This window comes from Cystoisospora suis (genome assembly GCF_002600585.1).
Source record: "Cystoisospora suis strain Wien I chromosome Unknown contig_1421, whole genome shotgun sequence".
Lineage (NCBI taxonomy): Eukaryota > Apicomplexa > Conoidasida > Eucoccidiorida > Sarcocystidae > Cystoisospora > Cystoisospora suis.
Genome location: NW_027154221.1, coordinates 18561 through 43094, shown reverse-complemented (window position 1 = coordinate 43094; position 24534 = coordinate 18561). Strand labels below are relative to the sequence as shown.

At 54.3% G+C, this 24534-nt stretch overlaps 2 protein-coding genes across 2 annotated transcripts; one reads left to right on the top strand and one right to left on the bottom strand.

The window, feature by feature from the left end:
* Window positions 1-121: 121 nt before the first annotated feature.
* CSUI_003244 (myosin i) lies at window positions 122-14778 on the bottom strand. Its single transcript, XM_068063442.1, has 14 exons — window positions 13672-14778; window positions 12290-12763; window positions 11008-11736; window positions 10226-10564; window positions 9746-9992; window positions 8867-9110; window positions 7972-8088; window positions 6955-7282; window positions 6625-6719; window positions 4801-5797; window positions 3925-4059; window positions 2912-3175; window positions 1830-2051; window positions 122-1439 (listed from the first exon to the last, which is right to left on the bottom strand). The coding sequence occupies exons 1-14, from the start codon at window positions 13912-13914 to the stop codon at window positions 687-689; spliced, it is 5187 nt and encodes a 1728-aa protein (XP_067924579.1). The 5' UTR covers window positions 13915-14778; the 3' UTR covers window positions 122-686.
* Window positions 14779-20165: 5387 nt separating this feature from the next.
* On the top strand, window positions 20166-24069 carry CSUI_003243 (uncharacterized protein). The gene is made up of 5 exons (XM_068063441.1): window positions 20166-20619; window positions 21641-21825; window positions 22251-22434; window positions 22894-23062; window positions 23574-24069. The coding sequence occupies exons 1-5, from the start codon at window positions 20506-20508 to the stop codon at window positions 23666-23668; spliced, it is 747 nt and encodes a 248-aa protein (XP_067924578.1). The 5' UTR covers window positions 20166-20505; the 3' UTR covers window positions 23669-24069.
* The last annotated feature ends 465 nt before the right edge of the window (window positions 24070-24534 follow it).

Below are 24534 nucleotides of genomic sequence, written 5' to 3'. Positions count from 1 at the left end.
TGGCGGGTCCGTGTTTGTGTTGCCCGGCGTTCAATTTGCACGGATCGAGCATCAGACACTTGTGACCTGGATGGAAGCCGCAGGTTCCCCTGCAGTTCTCTCTTGCTTTTTTTCAGCTTCGCATCAGGGGGTACCCTTGAGGTCACGGCGCTCCGTTGTGGAGCAGTTCGGAAGTTGATACAATATCCAACGGGCGGTACTACGGCGTACACCACATGCACCAGTTCGATGACAGTGCCTCATCATTTTGGAATGCACACCGTTGCTCCACACACACTTGAGATCGGACAGTAAAAGGTGCCTATCTCGCGCAATCGTAGCTTTATTGGGGGACAGATTTGCACGCCTGAACCCCCTGCCGCAGGACGGAAGCCGGGTAGTACCTTAACCTTTCTGTTACCCCTGGTCAAAAGCAGGGACTCACCGAGAGCTGTCCATTCTAGCTACCTGCCTCAGGATTACGATCAACTAACTCCGCCTAGCGCCTGTACGAGTCACTGTTGGCACGAAGCTGCGGCAGGCGTATCAACCCGGGGACGGTCCAGCATGGTGCATGTGCTTGACGCAGTGAAGAGGAAGTGCCCCAAGCACCGGAGGGAAGGCGCAAGTTCTGGGCAGCTCCCAAGCTGTCGCATCGTTGGCCTACTCAAAGGCCGCGAATACGCAGTTCCAAGTTCCCTCATCGTTTACAGTTCTTCGTCGTCACCGACAGCCTCCCAGTCTTCTGCCTTTCTGGTGGCGTCGTAGTCTGACTCGTCGTCCTGTGACTCGGAACCCGAGGTAAGAGATCCACGGATTCTCCGCATGAATCGGCCCCACAAGCTCCCGCTAGGATTCGAGGAACGAACTGTTACGGGTTCGGCATCCGTCGTCGTGTCGTCTTCACGAATTGACTCGTACGATATGTCCCTCAAACTCCCGTCCTGTACCCCTGCGCTGGATGACTGTACACTCTCGCAGGTTTCTTCGTCGACGAGCTCCCTTCCGCCTGCCGCTTGGACAGGTTCATCACCAGGGGCACCAGTTGAATCTGGTTCAGACTCACCATGGAAAAGGGAGGGATCACTCTCTGCATGGGCCCCGGTGCTGATTCCCGGCTGTACCGCGCTACTGACGGGCACGATTTCTTGAGTCGTTGGTTGATGTCTATCTTCCAGTGCCGGCGGCGGTGAGAACAGACTCCCTGAATTTTCACTAGCATCACGCGGAGACTCATCAGCCGAGGAAGGGTCAGTCACTGGGCGGACTTGAGCCAGAGCAAAAGAAACCGTGGCTAGGTTGTCTGAAGCAAGGATTGGTAGTTGGTGCGGCACTTCGGTCTCATGTGGATTGTCCGAAAACGGAGACGGGTGAGTGCAATCGTCAGAAGGGAACACATTCTGACTTGGTGTTGACGGCCAAGCTTCAGACGGGGACGGCAGCGCGATGGCGGAGCAAAGCTGCAAACAGAATATTTTGTAAGGACATGTCGCGTTTACCGGCTCGACAGAATAGTAGTGAACGGAAAGACTCTATGATACGGTGATATTCAGATCTTCACTCAAAGAATCACACACATTCAAAAGCATTCTAATCTCTGAAACGCTGCACTGGGAAGTTCTTTTTCTAACACTGTGACTTCTGCCGCGGAAAAGATGACAGCCCGGGAAAGAGCACGCTGCTTGCCCGGCATCTCGAATGATGAAGTAGATTTCGGTTTCCGAGCGCTATCGCGGGAACGAACATGCGTCACTGTCGTCAGAAAGGTCTCGCACACTCTCTTTTAGCGCTTCCCGGAGGGGAAGCAAACCGGTGTGGAGAGCTGCACTTCCTTTTTATTGCGCGCTTACCCGGACTGCAGATTGCTGCTTGTGTTCGTCCTGTTGTTCCCAATCAGTGGACATGACGTCATCCTTCCCTTCTACCATCCACGATGCTCCGCAGGTCGGATCCTGTCGGAAGCCTCGTTTGCTGCTGCACAGATGCTTGTCGATGCGTGCCACGCTCTGCTTCAAGTCCCGGAGTGCCTCGGTGTTTCTAGACACACAGCCGCCGAGCATCATAGTCAAATCCTGCAGGGACGACAACAAGTCTCAACACAGCGTCTGTCGCGATGGACTCTGTACACACGAAGTGTGCAAGGAGTTGGTGGCTTGGGCCCCAGGGCCTCGAGCACAAGGTAAAATCTCTGGGAGCGGTGTGCAGGAGCACAGGTTTCATCAAGAACAGGCTACAAACGTCTCACACGCGTTGCCAGCCTAACCTCAGATTTCTACCCCACGGGTCCTAAAGACAGGCAAGCCCTTCTTCCATTTCGTTCTCCGTTCATCCTTTCGTGCACCGCCTAAATGGAAGGCGAGTACATATACAGGTCCTTCTCTACGTGTGCAAGCTCGGCTTGGTTCTCTACCGCGACTGGTCCCGACTTCGGCCTAGCCCCGAAATCAAAAAGAAGGGACAACATGAAAGAGCTCCCAAGATGACCGGCGGCTTCATTTGTCATACACGACACAGCGCAGCCTCAAAAAAGGCGCATTTGGAGCGACTCCGTTCCCCAGTCTGAAGGTGTCAGGGTCCAGCGGTCACTATGTGCTTTTAGGGTTGCATGTGTATGAGGCTACTTTTTCGGGAAGACTTGACTGGAACTTTATGACACGGTCGACTTTTGAGCAGCAGCACCTCGATGAATCTGCAATTCTGACTCGAAACTCTGAGGAGATAGCAGCTACAGAGTAAGCAAGGAGTGTTGACATTTGGTTGCTAGCCAAGCGTCCGGACGTCGCGATTTTCCACATTTGCGGAGTTTTGAAGCGGCAGTCGGACAAGTAATGTGGGAAGAGTCGTGCAGAGTGACGCCTCCAGGAAATAACGTGAGCTTGCTTCTACTAGGCGTGCTGTGCTGCGTGACCTAGCTCTGTCAGAAGTAACTGACCTGCAGATCCCGTTGCTTCTTCTCGAGCGAATCCACGCGGAGACACAAAGCCGCGACACTGGATTCCACAGAACCTCGGCTCCGCGACCTGCACTTGCGTGCACTTCGTCCGTCTCCACCGTCTGTGAGGATCTCTGCCACTGGGTCAACAGCCAGAAGCTGTTCCCTGAGTTTCTCCGGTGTCCCCTCTTCGCTGCACAGGCTAGAGCGGAGACTGCAGCTTGCGGTCGAGTCCTGTTCCTTCTCGGGCCACCCTTGCCGTCGCTGCGGCAATTGGACACAGCAGGCATGCAGAAAAATAGTAGAAGGATGCTGGCTGAAGACAGTGGAACGGTGTATATCCAAGCAAACGGTCGCGGTGCGCCCGCTGGCTAGCCGCCGCTGCGGGGACACCTCGACCGCGAGGACTTCAGATTGTATCTGCTACAGTTGTGAAAGGCCCAGAAAGATGATCAACTAGCGAGCTGATAATGACGACAGGGTCTGCCACTACGTATGACGTGTGAGGAGATGTCACTCATGCGTTTCTTCTGCGCCGTGGAGGGCAGAACCAACGACAGCGCATTTGCTGAGCAGAGTTGGTACAGTGGCCGTTGTGAGCAGGTCGCCAAACGTACCCGACACTCACACCGCCCGAGCACCGCGCGAGAAAAGAGTAATAGCACGTGAGAAGGAGAAGCAAGTCTGTTTCCGATCTGGACGGCTACCGGGCTATAGCAGTCTGAGTTCCATGGTCCTCTTGGATGTGCGTCTCCGTGGGGTGCTTTCGCTCAGACCCAGAAAACACCCGAACGCCAGTTTGATAAGCACAGAATCTGCTGGACACCCCCTATGGCAACACAGTCAGAAGAGTGGTTGTCTGAGAATCTATCATCTTAGCACTCCAACCCCCCTTGGGATGTTTTCCCCCCCTATGTACACGCGAAGGAAATAACAACACTAAACTGTCCACAAAAGAAATCAAAGGAACGTGTACGGTGCGATGTATGAGTTAGTTTCACGCGGTGGCCTACAAGTTTGTCAACAGATCCTAGGGCGTTGTTGAACGAGCTCCGAATGCACTGCTCCATGAAAGCCACCCGGTCAGCCAGTTCATTCAGAGCTTCAGACACTTGGGGTGACTGGAAAGCATCCGCTCTTTCCGATCTCTGATACACACCACAACGTAAGAAAGCCCAGAATTCTTTTCAGATGTTTGTGAACCTCTAGCGTTATTCTGACTTGGGCATACTTGCTTCGTGTCTGGAAACCGCTCAGTAGAAGTTCTGTTCCCAGCAGTCAACTGTCTCAGCTCGCGGAGGCACCCCTCCTCCGCACCACCAGCCTCAAGAAAGGCACGGTGACTTCTTTTAGTCCGCGCGGCTAAATGCTTTACCAGTTACCGACTGTGCATTCACAAGTGCTGTCCGGTACAGCCTATGCCTCCTTCGCAGCGGCGGAGCGCCTAAAAACTCTTCCTTAACCTAAGCCCAAGGACGAGAGTAACCAACTGTGATGCTGCCTGTGTGCCCGCCTGGGCGGCGAGCTCCCCCACACAAGCACCAACCTGTCTGTGCCAGTCCAGGCCTGATACCCGGGGTAAGTGGCACCCTACGATTTCGTGATAACAGCTGCGAAAGGGGAGACGGGTACGAGTTGTAGACTGTAAGACAAGTGTGAGCCCTGGCACAGCGCCGAACGGAACAACGACACGCGATACCGTGCTCTTGAATATCGGTTCCTGGAAACACAATATCCGACAGCCTCTTGTCCCGGTAAAGCTGCTGCCACTGTTTCCCCTCTTTGCTTCGTGCTCAAAGCTACCTCTGCTCATTCTTGTTTCAGCACTCTCAGTTAGGAATACACACGAAGGGTGGGTCTGCGAAACCCCCAAGAGTAAGTGAGCTGACCTGGCAGCAGTGACATTTCGAGGGCAGAATGACACCCGAACTGGATCTTGAAGACGTTGGAGCAACACGGAGACAGCCTGCTGACCCGGTACATGCTGTACTATCAGCCGCCTGTCGCCGAACCCCCGTCGTCCCGCCGGCAGTATACCAGGACCTCACATCCTCTGCAGTCGCTCCTTCTGTCTCTGAAAGCTCTCTCGGTATATCCGACCTTTCCTTACTACGCTCCTGTATCAGTTCTTGCTGCTGTCTGATGAGTTGCTGTTGCTGCTCTAGCAGTCGCCTCTGCTGCTCCAGCTGGGTCTGGAGAAAATTATTTTCGAGTGTCTGTTCCAGGAGTCGGTCGCGTTCTCCACGTTGTCCGGCGGACTGTGCATGCAATTCCGAATACCGCGGGCTATGTCTGTAATCTTCTCCGAATGTCCAGGGCACAGCTCGGCCTGGTTTCAGGACTCGCTCAGAAGGAGTTGGCGTGCTCTTCTCCTTGGTGTCTCCCAAACAGTGCTCAGCTGCACACATCTCCTGAGGCGACGGAGCGACTCCAGCCGGAAGTTGCAGACAAGGGCTTTCTCGAGGCACCGACGTGAAGAGGCACGCGACGCCTTCTGGGCTCGCGGTGCACTCCGACTGATCGACGCTAGTTAGGCCCTGCGGATTCTTCATTTCGTCCTGTTGTCTGTCCGGTATTCGCTCTTGTCTGGCAGACCCGTGTGGCTCGCCGGGGGCCGGGAGCTCTGGACGTGATTCAGGAGTACTCGGATCTGTTGAACTTCCTGCGGCCTCATCCACTTGTAGTTTTTCTGGGCTTCTGTATTCGTCTTCAGTTGTCGAGTGAGCAACGCCCTGGAGCCCATCCACATAAGCAGCGCGGTTTCGGCCGGCTCTTGCCGCTCTCATCTCGCGGATAACACTCCGAAACCGCAAGACTCCTCGCACGCGCGCTTGCAACCGGTATATCGTCTGAAGCGTCTGCCGGTATCGACAGCGCTCTACATACCTGAGAAAAACAGGTGCAGCGGACCCGTACACTTCTCGACTATGCAGGGAGCCAGAGCGGTCCCTAGTTGACCGAGTGCTCAGATAACTACCGGTGACCAGCACGTTCTTCGGAGCAAGCCGGGCAACATGCCTACATCACACGGCTTCGAGCGAGTTTGCACGCGTATACGGATCTTCGTCAGAATGTGTCCAATCGAATAGCAAGGGGCTACTGTAGGTTCAGTTTCGGCCAGATCTCTCGTGTCTCCTTCGCCGGTGATTGGAAAAACCTCGGACGGCAGAGCATTGCAGACAACTGCACGTCATTCGGCCTAAACTGAGCTTAACCAAAAACCCTTTTGAACACTTCAGTCTAAGCAAAGGGCAACCGAATGCACTGTTTTCTCCTGGCTTGGGCAGCTGAGTGAGATGTGAGAGAGCATACTGAGACTGTGACACCCGGCTGCGAGGAGCAAAAACAGCTTCAGTTGAGGTAAGGAAGGTTGCAAGCAACTTTGCGGCCGCTCAGATAGTGGCCTTCATGTACAAGTGTTTGCTCCTTTAGTAATCCTTGGTCCTGTGAGGAAGTCAGAGACAACGAGAGTATGCAATTTCAAAGTAACCCTACGACCCGAGCCCTAAATCACCCTCCGCCCCAGCGCTGTCTACAACACGGGTCAAGAGCACTGTACCTGAAGTTTTTTAGCAAAGCGTGACTGAACGGATAACTCTCCTCTGAGACGTGGCTTTCTTTTTATCTGGATCAGATTGAAAGTATGCGAGAGAGAGAGAAAAGAAAAACATAGACATAAATAGAATAGCGGTCCGGACAGCTTTTCCACCTACCCGCGAAAGTGGCGTGAAATGCAAGTTGCCGCCGAAAAACGGTGGTCCATTGTCGCCCTCTCCATAAGGTCCAGAAGATTCTTTTTCAAAAATACCTGAGTGTCAACGAGACACCCAGCCGATGTCTGTAAGAATGGGCGGGGTCTCCTTCGCAAGGAACTCTTCTGAGCTCATCTTCGCACGAAAAACCCTACATGGCTGGACTATTGCGTTATATGTTGCCTGCAGACTAAATAAGGAGAGGGAGAGACTGTGATTGCTCTACGTATCAACGACCTACGCGGCCGCCGAGCACTTCAAACGGCCTCCGTGTCAGCGTGACAAGCTCACCTTGGTTTTTCCAACCTGCCACAAGCCGCGTTCCGTTAGAATGCCCTGGTTCGCAAAGCGGGCCTCCACCTCTGTCAGCAAGCATTTGCAAGTCTCTCTGGCTTTGCTTCTTTCGTAGAACGCTGTCAAGGCGTCTCCAGACAGAGCCGCAGAAGCTGCACTCTGGCCACGGAGATGCGGTGATGATGCACCACCGGCAGGCATTCTCTGGCCTATAGATGGACTCAAACACAAGAACTGGCCGAGAAACCCGGCGAAAGGCATACGAATTGGATAGCCGTGTCTGCGGATGCGCACTGTCTCCAGAACACCTGCGCATCGAAGTTGCCTGGATGTAGGTAGGAGAACAAAGGGCAAAAGAAAACCGTACCTTTCCGTTAGGCTCTATTCTGCGTCAGAGAGACAAGGACACTTCCAGTCACCCCTGTGAACAATAGCAAACGTGGCCGACTCAGATCAACAAAAACCCCCAGGATCGGAGAGCTCGCGCCATTTACAATATTTGTAGGCCTTCGGGCTGCTGTATGCTGAAGAGCAAAAAGTGCTCTTCTGAGTGGTAGACGTTTAACCTGTGAGATCGCGTAACGGCTTCGTTCGGTACTATAGCCGGTGTAAAGGGGGCAAACAAAAATCAATTACAGAGCTGTAACAATGGCGACACACGTTGTTTGTCTCCGCCTTTGCTGACACGCCTAGCAAAAACATCCACGGGCGTTTATGGACGCGGTACTCGTTCGCTGAGTCATCTACTGATGGCCACGAGGGCACCCGCGACAAGAGCATCGCTTTGGCACGCGAGAGTCAACAAGGCATACAGCGAGTCTATATCTCGGAATGCCAGTCTTAGTACTGTTTAGAATAGGTGCGCCAATCATGTCCCATCAGTGAGGCCAGGCAAAGCCGCGTCAGCGCTCCCGAAGACTGTTCATCTTACAAACTCAGCATCCTCGCTCGTGTGGAGCGCCCAGCACAGTCGCTGCAGCCGAAGACCATGACAGCTGCGGACTGGATCCTTACCTGAGGACATCAGTCGCGTCAAAATTCCTCCTTTTCTTCTCAGCGCAGGGTTTGATGCATCGAACGTAGAATGGGTCTGTTGCCTGGATCGTCTCGATCAATTCCTTCACCTGTTTCCTAAGACACGAATGACAGAGCAGGGACTGACGGACTTTCTGGTGACTTTCAAACACGCACTACGTCGTCGCCAGAGCACAAGCCGACCAGCTCAGACGTGGCGGGCCCTAGCTGCAGGGACGCAACATTGGCGTCAACACGGTTCGGGCGGTGTATGGCCGGGCGGTTTTTCAACAACAAGATTGTGCGATCCTACGTGTCATCGGAAAGCGGTGGGAAAACGTCCGCCCCTGTCGGCTCAGCTCAAGTCTATACGGGGATTGCCTACAGAGTTTGACTAGACAAGTCCTCTTTCTGCTGACGCCTTCCACTGGAGTGCAGCTGGCCATAGGATCTGCCCTCCACCACCTGGGCGGTAGAAAAACAAGAAACAAACTCTTTTCAGTCATGAAGTGCTTGTTGACTATCAGTGCTCATGCGCACATACGCGATCATGTGTCGTCTGCCGTCGTAGATAGCTGACAAAAGGCTTCAGGGCCTTCCTTCCAGCTGTAGCGAGCAGACATAAAAGAGAGGAAGGGTTTGGCCCTCGGCTTATCTTTGACCTCAGCGTGTCTCTCATGTTAAGACGCTAGACGCAAGGCAGACAAGCGAAGAAATGCTTAGGTATAGGTCACGCGCGGCCTGTGGAGAAACACGCTTTGTGTTTGGGATGAGCATAAGGAGACTAAGAGGGGTAACCGAACTGGTTTGTGACGTGTAATATAAAGTGTGTGACATTCCGGGATGGCGCTTGAGAAGCAAAGGCTGCCAAGTCCGAGTGTGGAAGTGTGCCCACCTGAAGTTGGAACACACGGACTGTGATGTCCTCCGCCCTGGCTTGACTCTATCGCCCAATACTGAGGATCCTGCGTCCTGGTTCATCGAAAGACTCGACGAAAGGCGAGCGTCGTCACTGGTCAGCAGTGCGGGGGCATCTTCGATGCATGAAATGCCGCTTTTCGAGACAAACTCGACAACTTCGCGGCTCCAGGACCCTAAGTTCTTGACAAGGAAGCCTTCAGAGTGATATTCCACCGTTCCTGAGAAGGGGAGAACAGTTGGTACAATATTGATATCCAAAACCTTTAATGCACAACCGACAATAACAGGTCGCCGTCAAACATGCGAACTTCACCATTACCTGTTGCTTCCACTATCATCAAGGCTACGCTGTATGCAAATCAGCGTGAGAGGCCCTGGGATCCTCAACCGTAGTTTGTGCTTGTTCGGGACGTAGCCCTTCCACTGCTGGCTGTAGGAATGTGGGCCTTTCCAAATTCCCGTCCATAAAAGAAAACTCGTTGCTATTGAAAAGCGTCGGACCCTAACTCGAAGCTCCACTGGAGTTCTTGTTTAAGGGGAGACACACACGCTTGCCACACAAGGCCATGCTACAAACACGTGGAGTTCAAACTGAGGCCAAGCGCAACTACCCGCGCGGAGAGTCGACACCACGATTCTTCCTCAGCAGGTTGTCTCCGGAGACAGACTACTACCGAAGACGAGCCGTACTCCTGCTACGAACTCGAGAGCTTGTGTCGTAGGCTGATAACATACCGTGATAGGATTGCATGAAAAGATGGCGTAAACAAACTTCAAAGAGTGCTCAGAGGCCGCCGAACTGTCAGCTCGGTGCAATGACCGTACACGCCGACGTCATCGTATAAGACGTTACCTGCGTAGTGGTCGATGACGAAGTGCGTGGCCTTCCGCAAGTTGCTGTCACTCTCCCGAACCGCTGGAGATGAAGTCTTTCCTAGGATCTTGCGGAGAAAAGACCTGTCGGTGGCCTCAGGCATTAGATTCTCTGAATCCAATAACGAGAAGACTCCTGTGAAGCGCTGCTCAAGAGCAGAGATGACTGCCTCGTTGTCAGTAAAGATGATCTGCTCCCAGGAGATTCCCTCGTCGGTATAAGCGGCCTGCACGTTAAAAAAAATAGGAGGGGATGACGACAAAGGCTCTGACATCTCTGGCAGGTTGAAGCGGGTTGCTTGCGCAACTGCTTCTGACCCCCGCCTGAATGCGACCAATTGTCTCTCCACACTTAAGGTGGACGAGTTTCTGAGTTTCACACGGGCAGAGGCTATTCCCTACATCTAGGTTGAGCCTTAGTGTCGCTACCAGGGATTCAGATACATGCCATGACACTGACTTGTTCGAGGGCAAAGATGTGGTGATTGAAGTGCTGCTGAAGTTTTTCATTCGCGTAGTTGATGCACAACTGCTCAAAGGAATTCTCTTCAAAAACTTCAAAGCCGTAAATATCCAGCAAGCCGATGAAAAGAACCTGCCCGCCTCTCCCTGGACTGGTTCTCTGTCGGCCGGAGGCGGCGGCATCCCCGAACGATGACAGTGTAGGCCACTTTGCGGCCCCGTCAAGCGCCGAGTTGAGGCGTGCAACGAGCCATCGAAAGAGCTGACTGTAAAGATACTTCGCGAGAGTGTCCCGAAGCTCCGCTGCTTTCTTGGCAGTCCTTGGAAGCCATAGTTCCTGAATGGGAAAGCATTCATGTACAAGGAAGGACTGACATAAAGGTACAAGGGGGCTGACCTTGCTGCAACCAATAGTTTGTTCCGACACGAGACACACACCCTCAAGTGCTTGCGCTAGACCCGAACCCGCAGTATGTCTTGCACGAGCAAGGCACATGGTCCGGTCAACGCAAATATGTTCACTACTGTCGGTCCGCGTCGAAGTCAGGCCGCGGAGCAGGCAAGTGAGCGATGAAGGCAGTACAACGTAGGCTGTGCCGAAAGGGCACTCGGAATGCGCGTAAACCAGAAACTGTCTAGCCTCGGAATATAAAGCACCAAAACACTTGAACAGCAACATCACACAATAAACTTGGTTCAGCGCGTTGCCACGGACGAATTATGGACCGGGGTAGAAGCGCTCTCGTCCATCTCTCGGTCCGTGGACTTGAAGCAACCCACCTGCTGGGTAACAGGCTCCACAAACTTTTGTCCTCTAAACAGATCGAGCAGGACTTGCAGATCAATGCCAAGGACGCGAGAGACAATCTCCGCGGCTTGCAATTCGGCGGTGGCGTTGACCTCGTCGTCTTCAGATTCCTCTCCGGCCTCCGCCTCTTTCCTTGTTCCTAACACTGCACCGAGCCCCCCAGCGGAGTCACAGAACCTCAGATTTCCTAGGTGTAGTACTGCGGACAACACACGTAATATGCCTTGGATTTCTTGCTGGGAAAGTCCTAAGTCTCTGAAGCACGCTAGGAGTTCAGCAAACGCCTTGGCATTCGAAGTCGCTGCTATCTCGTCCACCTCGTCAGCCTCGTAAGTCGGCTGGGCAGTACATTCACGGATTGGCCTGCTCCAATCCTTGCGCAGCTGCGGAATCGTCGGCTTCAGATAGGTGAATGACGAAGCGTGTGATGTCTCGAGACCCAGGAACTCGACAGTGGCTCGGGGCAGGTGTTCCCTGGCTCCGTGGACGAGCTGATAGAAGACGTGGAAGCTTCTCTCGCCCCTGCTGTGCCCTACTACACGGCATTGCTCGAGAAGGTAAGTCTTCTGTAAAGCGGCCGAAATGCGTCTAGTCCGCCCGTTGAAGTAGACAAGAATGAACTTTCCAAAACGGCTCGAATTGTCGTTACGACATGTCTGCGCATTGCCGAAGGCTTCTAATACCGGATTTGTCCTCAGCACCTGCATGCGCAAAGAGACACAGCTCTGAGTTCGTCGAGATGCTCCGCGACTCCGCTTCTTTGTGGTGTCTTCTCCTGTTCGCTTGCTGTCTCGCATATTCAAGCAAACAAAGCTACAAGCCGAGCTCTACAGCAGGGACTGCGTCCTCTCAGTAATGCTGCCAACACTCTTGGTCCAAACAGAATCCTCCCGAGACTTGAAGTTACTCTGTCTCCTGCACGTGTCCGGCACACCCGGCCTTACAGGCACGTAACCAGAGAGTCGTGACAACACGACGGGCCGTACGTGCCATGTATGATTCGTTGTCATCCGCAGACTATCGTCTTTCAAAGGCTGACAATCGCCTGTTTGCCTACGCTTTTGTCAAGGGCTGAAAACACTCTGCCGTTAGAAGTATCGGCACACTGGAACATGCTGCGCACAATTCGTCCGGCGAGCCGCAGGTAACGGAAGGGTTTTCGTCGTGCTACAGTGGGGAGGGATCACAAAGGCTCAAGGTTGAGTCGAGTTCGAGGTGGACTCTGCTGATCTGCTGCGCAAAAAAGCGACCCACCAGCTCCTCAATCCCTCCACGGGCCGTGCCAACGTCACCTTCACTCTTTTCTCCTGTCCTAGCCCCGATGTCAGCGAGGTACCGAAGAATGAGCTTTGCCCCCTCAGTTTTCCCGGACCCGCTTTCTCCCGAGATAATGATCGACTGACTCTTGCCCTCTCTAAACATTCTCGAATGCGCACGCTGAGCGGTGGTGAAGATGTGAGGCCGACAGTCGCGGCCCGCACCATCGGGCTTCTGCGAACTCTTGTCCAGGCAGAGGTTCTGCATCTCGTATTCTTCTCTGGCACTCTCTCTGCATGCGGCCATTGCCTCCGGGCTGAACAAGTTAGGCAGCGGCTCATAGGGGTTGATGGAAATCAAGATGGGAGCTCCAATGGCCGTATAGATCTCGCTGCGAAGATATCGGGACCGGAGACTGTGAAGGATGGAAGCTTCGGTCAGCTCTGACAACGCAAGTAAGTCTTCAGCGCCCTGAAAAAAGGGAGATCGCACACAGTGTCATCTTAGCCAGCAAAAAAATAGTTTCCGTTTGGTGGCACGCTGTTGTCTTGTTCTGAATCCCAAATAGCCGTTACACATGTCTGCCTCGCTGGTCGCAACTCCGAAGCGAGAGTCGCATAGGCGGGATTATGTTAGCGCCTCCAGCCCACTGCACACCAGAGGAAGGAAGTAAGAGAAGGACTTCAAAAAAGAAAAAGCGGCCTGTTTCTACGACAAGGATCGCTGCTTCGGCTGAGTGACGACGTCGACAAAGAGATGGAACCGACATAAGTACCACCGAAGACGCAAATCTGTTCCACAAAAAGAGACCCGGCTCCCCCAAGGACGGCGGGACGGGTTTTTGTCGGATGCCGCTGGCCATTGAAGTAGATAGTTATTTAGTTCGAACAACGTGGCAAAGCAGTGGCTTCCTGTAATGACCTCCGACAGCTGTACAGCCTGACCTTTTTGATGGCAGTGCTACTTCCAAGTTACCCTTGAAAAGCTTACCCCCTTGCAAATTCTATGACTGCCTGTGCGTACTCCGGGAAACTGCGCTCCTCTGTGAAACAGTAATGTACGGCGCTACTTGAAAGTGATTATAGTGGTTGGGGGCAAGAAATGGCAATAAGGAAAATTCAGACGACAGGGGGGAACGCGCGTCCTGTGCGCTTGTTCGGATCTACGGCTTCCGCTGTTTGGAGAGTGGATATGCTATGGCTTTCTGTCTGCGCAGACGGGTCCAGTCGAACACCCCGCAAGAGAGCGGTAAGAAGGGAGATTACATAAGTACTTGCACGAGGTGCGACGTCACCTTGGTTATCTTCTCATTCGCGTTTGCAGTCTGCATTGTATCCGAACGTTACAAAGGCAGGTCGCTTGTGACCCAACAGCCTTACCTGTAGGACGGAGATGTCCACTGCACCACGGATTTGAGAGTACGGCACTTCCGTGCAGCCTCCGTGCAAGAATTCAACGACGCAAGTAGCCTGGGGGTCCAAAGAGCCATTCTGTCCAACATCTGCCCCCAAGACTTCCACGAGCCGAGCTGCGCTGCATACATCGTTTGTCGAAGACTGAACCCAGAACCACGAGCCGATGGTGCTACCGGTGGTCCCCGGTTCTGCCGCCGGGTTTTCCATGGGGCTCCACGCAGCTGAGGGACTCTCGCCCCGCCCTCCTGTTTGATTGGAAGAAACGGACGACGTCCTCGGGAAAAGTGAGTCAGGCACAAGGGGCCGTGGTGATGGAAACGAGGTGACGGGCAAGGCGATGAATCGAGAGGGTTCAACGAGCGGCAAGCGTGCTCGTAGAAATCGTCCCTTGAAACAGTAGGATGACAGCCAGAAATTTTTTGAGGTCCCTACTTCGCTATTGTTACTGACGAATACAGGGGTCAGGCACGCCTGCCACGCAGCTTGCCTGGTTCCCTCCCGTCGATTCAAGGCTCATAGTTGGCAACTGGAGATTGTAAGGAAAGTACGCGTCGTGGTAGAGGACTGGAACCCAAGTGGAGATGGTATGGTGAGCCAGCTAGTGCACAGCATGAAAAAGGGTAGAAACCTGCACCGAAACAGTGACCTCAGAGAGCGCAACCCTGCCTGTAACGCAGGCGGGAAAAAGGGGACTGAGGCATGACAGCTCTTACCGGCTGCAACCGAGGCCGTCAGGGAAAATCAGCAGTTGCTTGTATGAAGGGAGGTGACGAGATGAAAAGAAAAATGAAGGCGGCGAGTGCGACACAGAGAAGAAATTTATGTTTTCGTAGCAACGCCGAGGCTAAAATCCCTCAATGAAGCCCGTCGTCCCGGGCTTGCTGTCTTCGCGGAACTCGGTGGTCCCGGATCTCGTTACGCGGATCCGCGCCCCATGACGGGTCGTGCAGCCGCGGGGCAGCAAGACAAAGGTCAAGACGTCGATGCTCCCCGTTTCAGCTGCCACCGTTCCCGGTTCAAGAAAGTTGCCACAACTGTCGTGACTTCTTTCTGCCCACACGGTAAATTGAGTACACTGTTGTGTTCAGTGTCGCCCTCTCACACTCAGTGAGTCTGTTGCAGCCGACGGGTGTTGGCCTCTGCGTGCCGCCGCCCCGAACGAGAGGGCATGCTAGTGAGTGAGAGCGTATACAGTAGCAGACCCCGCGTCCCCCTATCGTAACTTAGAAAGGTAGGGGGTGGCAAGGGCTATCCTGGTAGCTCATACCTTGCTTCCGTATTTCTCCCTTCAACCTCTATATATACGACAGATGCCGTTCTGCAGCTCATCCGACGTCTTTCGAAGTTCGCCACCCGGCTCAGAAACCGCCCCTCCCCCATGCTTCCCAGCGATGCCTGCCAAGGATAATTTTTGTAGCGGGAAACAAAATCAGTGCCGAGGAGAGAGTGTACTGCTTGGACTGGGTCTCGTCGGTAGCCCTGTGAATTCTCCCTAGTAGCCACACTACGACAAGCTGGTACCGGCCGCAGCTCCGCTCTGGGCAGTCTGCTGTCGGGGCCGCCGAGGGACCGAATAATTTATTGCGGGAATGGTGGCTTTCACATAGTGTCGACTTGCTTGGAAAACCAGGAGGACCGCTGAGTTGCTTGGACGCATCAGGACCTACCACCAGTAGCCCGCCTTCTTCTCAGAGGAAATTCTCTGGCTTTGCCGGCCAGCAGTGTAGCAGCGGCTGGCAGCAAGACGGAAAGGCTCAAGACGGGCTTCTTGAATTGCGCATGAGACGCCTTTTCACAAGCCTTCCTTGAGGAAGTACCCGAAGAAGCCCTTTTAAGGTCCGTACTTGCTTGCTCTCTGGAATGTGTCTGTTCAGCGCAATGAGAAAGACCCCGGCTTCCGGCCCTGGAAGGGTGATGTCTGCCAGACGTGCTCCCCGATCGGTCGCCTCCCCCGGTCTCGGGGACACGCCCGAGAGCACAAGAACCAGTGCCCTGCAACAGTCTGGCCACCACCTCACTCAGCGGTCGCAAACGGGAATTCCTGTCATCAAAAACCCGTACCGCAGTTCCTGCGGGGATCCCCATACTCGTGTCACGGCAGCGCAGAATAGGTCTGCAGAGCGCCATCAGGGCGTAGAACACGACAAAAGAACTTACGCGAGACGGAGTGTGTCTTTTCGTGGTGAAAAAGACGATGACGTATGGCGACTGACGCAGGGGACCCGTCAACTCCAAGAAAAAGTACTGTCGCTGCGGGTACAGCGGCTACGAGCCGCACACGGCAGCCCAGCCACCTGCGAGGGAGTCTACCGATCGCACGGGGGCGTGCGGCAGCACGCTCGTCGATCACCAGCCGCGTAGACGCGAGACCAATCGATTTGCTGTGCTAGTGGTGACGTGGTTGCGAGCCCTGATATATACAGCCTGCCTAGGCCTGCCTCCCAGTGTCCCTCACTGCGAAACCGTGTAGGCGGGCAGGACCAACACAACAAAGTCTGTGCACTCGCGGACGTGGCGAGGCAACTCGACGTTGCCTACCATTTGCCGGTGAGGACGCTGGGGTTTCTGCGATTACGTGTAAGCGAGTGAGAGCCGGATCTGCGCGTCGGAGATAGGGTTTGGGAGGTGCTGCACGGAGCTCCAAGCGAGGAGCGCGTGCTTACTGCCACAATATCTAGTCCTCACATACGCTCGGAGAGCCAAGACAGTAGTGGCTCGAGGTTAGCGCAACATTCGTACCCAGCTGTGAAGTCCGCTCAAACTATTTAGGGTTACGCGGTGGACAGCCGCCGAGGCCCGCCGGTTGGACAACTTGCCCGGACAGTCTCTCTAAGCGGCGCCTCTGCCGAGGGCCAGTCGTCTAACCACACTGGATTGTACCTCGCCATAGCGTTGTAAGCAGTTTTGTCTGCTGCACCTTTGGGGGCACTTACCGCACCCTTTCGCTACAAAGGCGGCCCGAGCAAGAAATGACTTCAGTGCGGCAAGCCGTTTTCTCAGGAGGCACGCCACTTCGGGGAGCGGACCCCAAGCCCACAAACGCACGCCCCGCCGGGCGCCTTTGGGCCACAGCCATTTCGGCCCTCCACTGTCCTCGCATCCGCGGCCCGTAACCGGCAGTGATTTCAACACCTGGGAAGTCCTGCTACATCAGCCTTGCGCGCCCGCACGACAAGGCAGGCCATGGGAGCTGTCCTTACCGGCGGAATTGCGTGCCTTCTCACCTCCTTCAACTCAGTAGCGACTACAGATGGGCCCATTGTGCGAAAGACTAAGATGGGAAAGACTAGGATAACCTGGTTTCGGCTCCTGTTACTCCTGAGCAAGCAGAACTGAAATCATCGGCCATAACCCGCACGGGTTCAGGCTACCAACTCTCCTGCCAGGTGGCCAAATTGGCCCCCTCTCCGCTCTCGGTATCCACTGGCTGCCGCCTCCGCCCCTCTGTCTTATTCCGCGGAAGAAGAAACAGGACAGAAGGTCGCCTCACATCGGTACTTCGCACCAGCGACGACCCAGTAATGGTGTTGTGAAAGCGAAACCCGGACAGGTCCTACGGGAAAGGGGTCTGAGAGAACCTCTTTGCAGGGACAGCTCCCTCCCCAGCACTCGCTGTCCTGACTATCAACCTGGCAGCATCTTTATTTTCAACAAAACTGTGTGGGACAGCAACGGTGTGTAACAGTGTAGAGGTCTCGACTAGCCGCCTGAGGAACTGTAGAGGCCGACCGAGCAGCAGTCAACTGCGAAGCAACCTGTTATGGTAGTGTATTTTCTTGTGAAGTGCAAGCTCGTATGGTGTCGCTTCTTTTCGGTCCACCTGTCGCAAATGTTGAGGCTCGTGCTCACAATCCTCTCTTAGAAAGCTCTGGATGACTGCCCGAGGCGGTATGAGGAAAAGCCATGTCAGTTTCCAAGAGATTTCGCCGTTCAGTACCTACTCGGTGGTTGAGCGGTGTCAGTCGAAGCCGGCCAGGCTGTCCGCGCTTACCAATTCCTTTGAAGCCGGTTTGTCACAAGTGCCACTGCAGTGTCGGAGTTATGGATGATGTCAGTATGGCGTAGGCCTGTGAGGGACGTTGTGAAGTATCGCCGTCAACTCGAGGCAGCCACTAAGCTCAGCTGAGGCTCTGGAAAATCAGCTGCTTCGACTTCGATCCGGGTGGTCGAGTCCTCCGGCCGCTCAGAGTTCCGGTTTCCGGAAAGCGAAAACTACCTTCCTTCTATGTGACTATAGAAGGTAACTATGCACACCGGCCCCCCTTATTTGGGGAAGTATCGGGAACAAAGCGGGAGCAGCCGTGCCTCTTTGCAACTGCAGCCACTTCAGTGAATTTCTTTTGTCTGTTCGTAGGTCTTAGCTTTCAGGTCTACGCTCCGTAAGAGCTCTGTCTGTAACCGTGTTTTCCCCCTCTTGCGGCGGCCAGCACAGCTGTCTGTCTGGCTCGTGCTCGGGGACGACCGAGAGATTTGGGAGCGGACCGCGAGTTGCAGTCCTTTGTCGCACTCACGCCAGGTGTATTTTGGTTCTTGTCCTCACTTCTGTCACTGCTTGGCAAAAGCTGCTCCGTGCAAGAACAGATGCATAGTCGCCGACTTTTCGCCCTCACCTACCGCCCGAGGCTGAATCGTGTACTCAAAACTCTTCTGCTGTATTTCCTTCCTGGGGGCCGTACCAGCTAGTTGTTTCCGCGATGCTGAATATCGTTTTTACTCGCTTCGGATTCTTACTGTTGACCGCCTCCTATGCCCCTTACGGGGTCAAAGCAACCCCCTGTGCGCGCGAAGCAGATGGAGGCTCCGACTACTTTTCTGTAGCTCGCGTGAGAGAACCCTCCCCGCAGAGGTCGCTACAGGTACGCTACGAGGGGAGCTCCCAAGCTTCCGCAGGACGAAGTTTACTTGGACTAGAAGAGCTCCCAGATCCAAACCCCGCTGGGTCTGCGGACGTAACGAGCGACACCCGTGCGGTAAGAACAGCGCCAGAGGGGTCGGCCATGGTGCCCGAAATGTAGAGTGTACTAATTGTTCCTCGTGGTTACTTGCTGTCCAATTACCCGTCGCCTCGTGTTTCCATGTAGGATGCTATCCTACTTGACTTGAGTTTGAGCTAAGCGGGTTTACCCGGACTGATTAAGCATGGACAAAACACAAGGTCTTTCCTGACTGCTGGTTTCTGTGACTTGTCGAGCCAGCCTCGGTACAGATAACACCTTTGCACCGTGATACGGAGCATCGAGAACAATGAGTTTTTGTCCCCCGTCCCTGGGTGAGGCCCACTTTTCTCGGGGCCCCAGCTGATTCCCAAGATTACGCTCAAGTGCAGTGAGGTCGCATTCTTTACTCGTAATGAAACCGGACACGTGAGCATGTTTTAAGCCCAGGAGACGTGGCTGCGTTCATCTTCTTTGCAGCTACGTTCTGTATGGCACGGGGCGGAAAGCTTACCTCACCGAGCCCACTCTGGGAGCGCCCCTGGATTGTATGTTTTCGTGCTCTTTCTGTGTATTAGCTTTAACGAGGAGATATAGCTGCATCATGACGGAATCCTCGCTCTCTGAAATAAGAGGCAGGACGTTAGTAGTAGCGGACGTTTTCCGAGAGACTGTTGTTTCACGCAGTCCGCGCACTTACAGGGGTGGGAGCCGCCAAAGAACCGTATCCTTCCAACTGAGAAGTGCGGACTCTTTGAGAATCGCGGTACGGCCTGGAGGCGATACCGCGGGGCACGTTGCATCGTTAATCGGAACTTGGATTCTACGTGGAAATCTTACGTAACAATAAGCACTTGTGGACGCCAGGCAGTGAGCCAAGTTGATTTCTCCGTACCCTACTGTAACAGTCTTAGAGGCAAGCGGAGGCTATGCTTGCGGAGGGGTGAGTGGACTCAGTGGTCTGCGAGTGGCGAGGAGAACTCCACGCAGTACATAAGCGGCTAGCTTGTGATCTTCACCGGTGTGGCTCATGTCTATGTAGGAACTGCAGGAGTTCATTGAGCAGCTGCAGGACGATGAAGAGTATAGGGACTTGTTTGAAGGAGAGACCACTGCCACGTTGTTCGCACCCCTCAATGGACTCCCGTCCCAAGAGACTCTGGCTTTATTCAGCAAGCTTTTCATGAATTTCGATGACATCCATCACCTCAAGCAGGTAGCGGGTGGCAGTTTCTGCCAAGCAGGCGGAGTGGCAACGCCGTATTTGCGTACGCGGAGAGGGTTCTTGGGGAGGGAGGGACTTCATGTCTGACAGTCCTCGAACAAGGCACTGGCAGGGGACCGTGGCAGTGATGTCAGCCGACGCATGGCTACCGAAACTAGACGTTGTTCGGGTGCAGCTGGAAAAAAAGCTTGCAACGCACCTCAGATCACCTCGCATCTTCAAGAGACAAGTTTTCGGTTGTGGGTAAAACTTCGTTATCATCTGCCGTCGCTGCTTCAGTCGGGGCTTTGTCCCAGACCGCTTGGAATCCCGTTCAGAAGCTGGGCATGTGGCGCCACGGTGCACAGCTTCAAGAAAGTGTCTGCCGGTGCCCTTTCTGCTTCAGAAAGAGTGTTTCTCTTTGGTCTGTGCCATCTCCACGACCCGTTCCCGCCAGGCCTCAGTGACCCGGCAACACGAGCAGCCTCGGGCAATCGCAACCCGAAAGGCTCACTACGCAGCTGGAGCTGACTTTCTTCTCTAGACAAAAGAAGACACCACGTTGAGAGCGACATCCCCATTGATCCATCCACGCTGCTTGACTTTTTTACTTCCCTTTCCGCGCAGCTAAAAAGTCAGCACGTCGGGCGGAACATCCTCATGCACCCGGCGGACGTACAGCGAGAAGACCAGGTCGTCATAAACTCTGCCGGGGGAGCCGTCACACTCCACCGCGCAGAAGACTCTCAACTTTACGTCAATGGCGACATCCAAGTAAGCTGACCTCCCCGCTGAGAAACGCCCGGCCGGCAGAGGTGATTCATTTACAAACGTCTCTTTTGAAAGGTCCTCGAATGATGTCCGGTTACTTCTTACATCGGCACGCAGTCAACTAGTCGCCCCAGGGCTCGCTCACCACTGAAGAGAAAAATTGCTACGTAGCGGCTCAGCGTTCATCCTTCGGCTGCGAAGTTGGGTTATTCACGAGTTCCAACGTTTGATAGCCGACGGCAGCTTACTACCCGCCCGCTGGAGCGCTCCAGCAGCCTGCAGGGCCGGTCGTGTTCGGCTTCTGCCGTAGCACGTTTCTGTGGGCCAGGCTGCGCTCGCTGCGCCCTAGCGGAGTGCCAGCAAACGACTTCTTCAAGATTCGACCCTGGCATCCTACCCTGCGATCTGCTTGTGCTGTGTCTCCAATCCAAGGTTTTGAACACGGTGGTCACTCCGAATGCCGTCATCTACCTCATTGCTCGACCAATCCGCCCCAAAGTGCACGACGCCCCTTCAACGCTGGAGGTGCTGGAGAACATGGAGGCAAGTGCGAAGCGGCCCTCTGAGAGCCTTTTACACATTCCACTATCACTTCTTTTTTCCAGGCTGCCTTGTTGTCTGGGTTCTGAGAATGGCTAGATCACGTCCTGCAATTCTTCGCTCACTTTGGCCGTCTCTCCAGCCAGCGAACCGGGGCTGCCCCTGCATGTTACACCGATACTTGGGCACAAGAATGCCGTGCCATAGTTTACAGTCGGGCTGGGTGAGCTGGCAAGTGTGGTGTCCACATCGACTTGTGCAGGGGGATTGCAAGAGACGTATGGAGATTCGTGGGACAATGTATATATTTCTTTAGGGCGGGCACGCAAAAGATGTACCTGTTGTCAAGCGCATTCAACGGGCGACTCCTTGTGTAGTGAGATTTCAGTCAGAGGATGGCTTGCTTCACTCATCAAAAACCAACGTAGTTCCCGAGTCACCGACTACTTCTTGTACCGGCCACACACTGTTTGTGGTGCCGTAGGGCGCAAGCGTGTGGGCGAAGCTGCTCAGGGCCTCGAACATATTGGATCACTACTGGGGACCCGTAACGGTTTTCGCTTTCCCCGATTCGGCCTTGCTGGATCCCGACAACCGGCCTATCCCTGACTGCGTGTGGAATGGCTTCCTGAGGGAAGAGAACAAAGACTACCTGCTGCGATTCCTAGGGTATGTCCGGTCGAGCCACCCGGGGATCCGCTGCTATTTTCACGGCGGCTGTATCCGTCTCTCCCGGGACGCCCTTGATTTTGTGAGCCCACCGCGACAGTAGGAGCCATTCTTGCTCTAGCTGCGTGGCTGTAGAGGGTAAACCTTCTCAGTTATGCAGGCATCGTGTCTCACCGAGATCCATGTGACACAATTTCCACCTTCGTGACCCACTGTCAGCATGCTAGCACGCCGGGGTGCCTAAACCCTGGGCAACTCTCCGAAAGTTGTCGAAAGTGTTCTGGCTGGGCGGGCGCAACTCTGTCTATGTGTCTTTGCGTGCTTACCTGACAGATCTACTGGTCTGAGCTCCTCGTCGTTACATGCCGCATGATCATCTGGTATGAATGATCCTTTCTTGGAGGCTGACGTGGGTTTTCTTGCAGGAATATGATAGTACCCGGGGTATTCGACACAGCAAGCCTCAAAGAGGGAAATACCCTTCTCCCACTGGTTGGTGTGCCCTGGGAAGTCGGGAAACCTGGGCCTCCGGACAGCGAACATGACAGTGCTTCCATCAGTATCGGCGACACCTCGATTCTGGTTCCGGATATTAGGACTGAGGAGGGGGTAAGGCAACGCTCAAAGCCCTCGCAAGGGGGCAGCATGGTGGTGACGGCGCAGCAGTGGTAGCCGTACTGCTTTTCCACGCTTCGTGCATTACAACGCGGTTCTGCAGCACAGATTCACCCGCCGCAGAACTTAGGTTTCCTTAGATCGGACTCCGTTTGAAGGCCTTGCAGGGGACTGTCTGTTATGGTGTGAGGCATGATGAGCGAGGTTACGCCTTCCGAGCTCTCGTCGCGTGGTTCGAAACAGTAGGTGATGGAATTTGCTGGCAACTGTTTCGCATCGAGAACCTAATCGGGTTCTGGTCTGCGCAGCTGCACAACTCGGTTACACTGAAAGCAGCTGCCTGTCTTCTATTGTCGTGATGCACAGTCACTTGTCCTGACCGCGAGCCTGTCGTGGTGGAGAAAGGGTGAATTACCGCGCATTTTGCTTTCGTGCTTGTGCTGCAATGTGCAGGTCCTGCACTTATTTGCTGCCTTCAAACCTCACATCGAGAAAGACTTTTCCAACGCAGTCTATTGGACATGCTTGGATGATTTTCTTCGAGAAAACCCGTCTTTCATTTCACTCGCTTTCCGCCTTCTCGACAGCGGTCGCCCTCTTCCGAAGCTCGGTGCTCCGCCAGGTGCACCTCGCGCCGTCTATTGCGGAAAGCCAGTTCAGAGACACAGCAGGCCAGGGATAACTCATAACGGCGGTTGTGTTTGGTAGAATAATCTGACTCTGCGAGTCACCGGTATTTGAATGACAGACTGTACCTTCTACGACTCCGAGCCACGGTACCCGCGTAGTCCCGATGGGCTTCATACCTGTGTGACAACACTTTGATAGCAAAAGGACGGAGTGCTCTGACTGATTTATTCCCCAGTAAAACTGTACTTGTCAGGGTTGAGAGAGAACACTGGATTACTCCAGGGTTCCACAGGAGACGTGGAAGCAGCCCTAACCGCCTACTGCGAGTCCCGGGATTCGTGGAGAGCGAGGGCCTCTGCGGGACAGACACAGACGTGTGGGCTCCACTTGGTTGAAGAGAGAGGCTGTCCAGGTGCAGATATATTCAGTCAGGGGCACAATACAGCAATAAGGCTCAATCTAGCGTGCTCGATTCTTCACTTATGCCACGTGCGTTTCTGCAGGTCCCCGTCCGGAGTGGGTCGCTCGTTGGTCGGAGAAGTGGCGGCCGTATAAACCTTCAGTGGCTCGACCACCAGCTCGCAGGGCTCCCGCATAAAAAGGAACCCCCGTTGCTGCCGCCCTCCATCTGCTAAGAAGGCCCAAGAGCCATACCGGTTTTGTACACTGTATAGTGTTGCATCCGGTGCAGGTTCGTACGGACTCTTACCCCCAAGGTTACTACGGTGCCCCACTCTCTAGCACTCTCCGGCCATTTTGGGGTCTACGATTGTCACCACGCTTATACCCACGGGAGATCCAGAGACGAGAGTTCTTCGGGCTTCACTTCATAGGAGGTACCTCCAAACTGTTTCCGTTTTAGAATCGTGACTCAACCCTCACGTGGCTGTATTTCAAACACAGTGTCTCCAGCCTCGTTTCGTGTCCGCCTTTCGCTCCTGCTGGGTGGTGCTTTGGCTTGAACTGACTAAAGAATCAGAGGTGCATTATTTGGAACCCATGCGAGAGTGCGGAGCTACTTGAGAAGAAATCCTGGTCGGGACTTGTCCGCGGACTGGTGAGACTACCGTTTCAATGATAGCACTCCTGTGCGGCGGAAGTGCCGCTGCTTGCACGATGGCGCAGACAGTTGCCTGCCTTCGCGCTGCAGTGTCCGCACATTTGCGTGGAGATGTTGCTAGGACCGGAACTTCCTGTGTGCTGGTTGGCCTCCTCGGTAAAAAGTGTTTTCCCTGCGTCGCGCAGTTGGCCTTGCTGGGTCCTCATTAATGGCATACAAGAAACGGCGCACTCACAGTTCTTCACGGGATCGCAGTGGCACTTGCGGACAGAGCAGGACAAGCCACCAGCTGTCCTGCCCGTGGTGGCCGGCGACGAGGTGCCACCATGAGGCCGCGATGACACATCGCCCTGGCCAGCGTGTTGTACTGCACAGAAGACTAAAGTGAAAATCTGAAAGAGAAA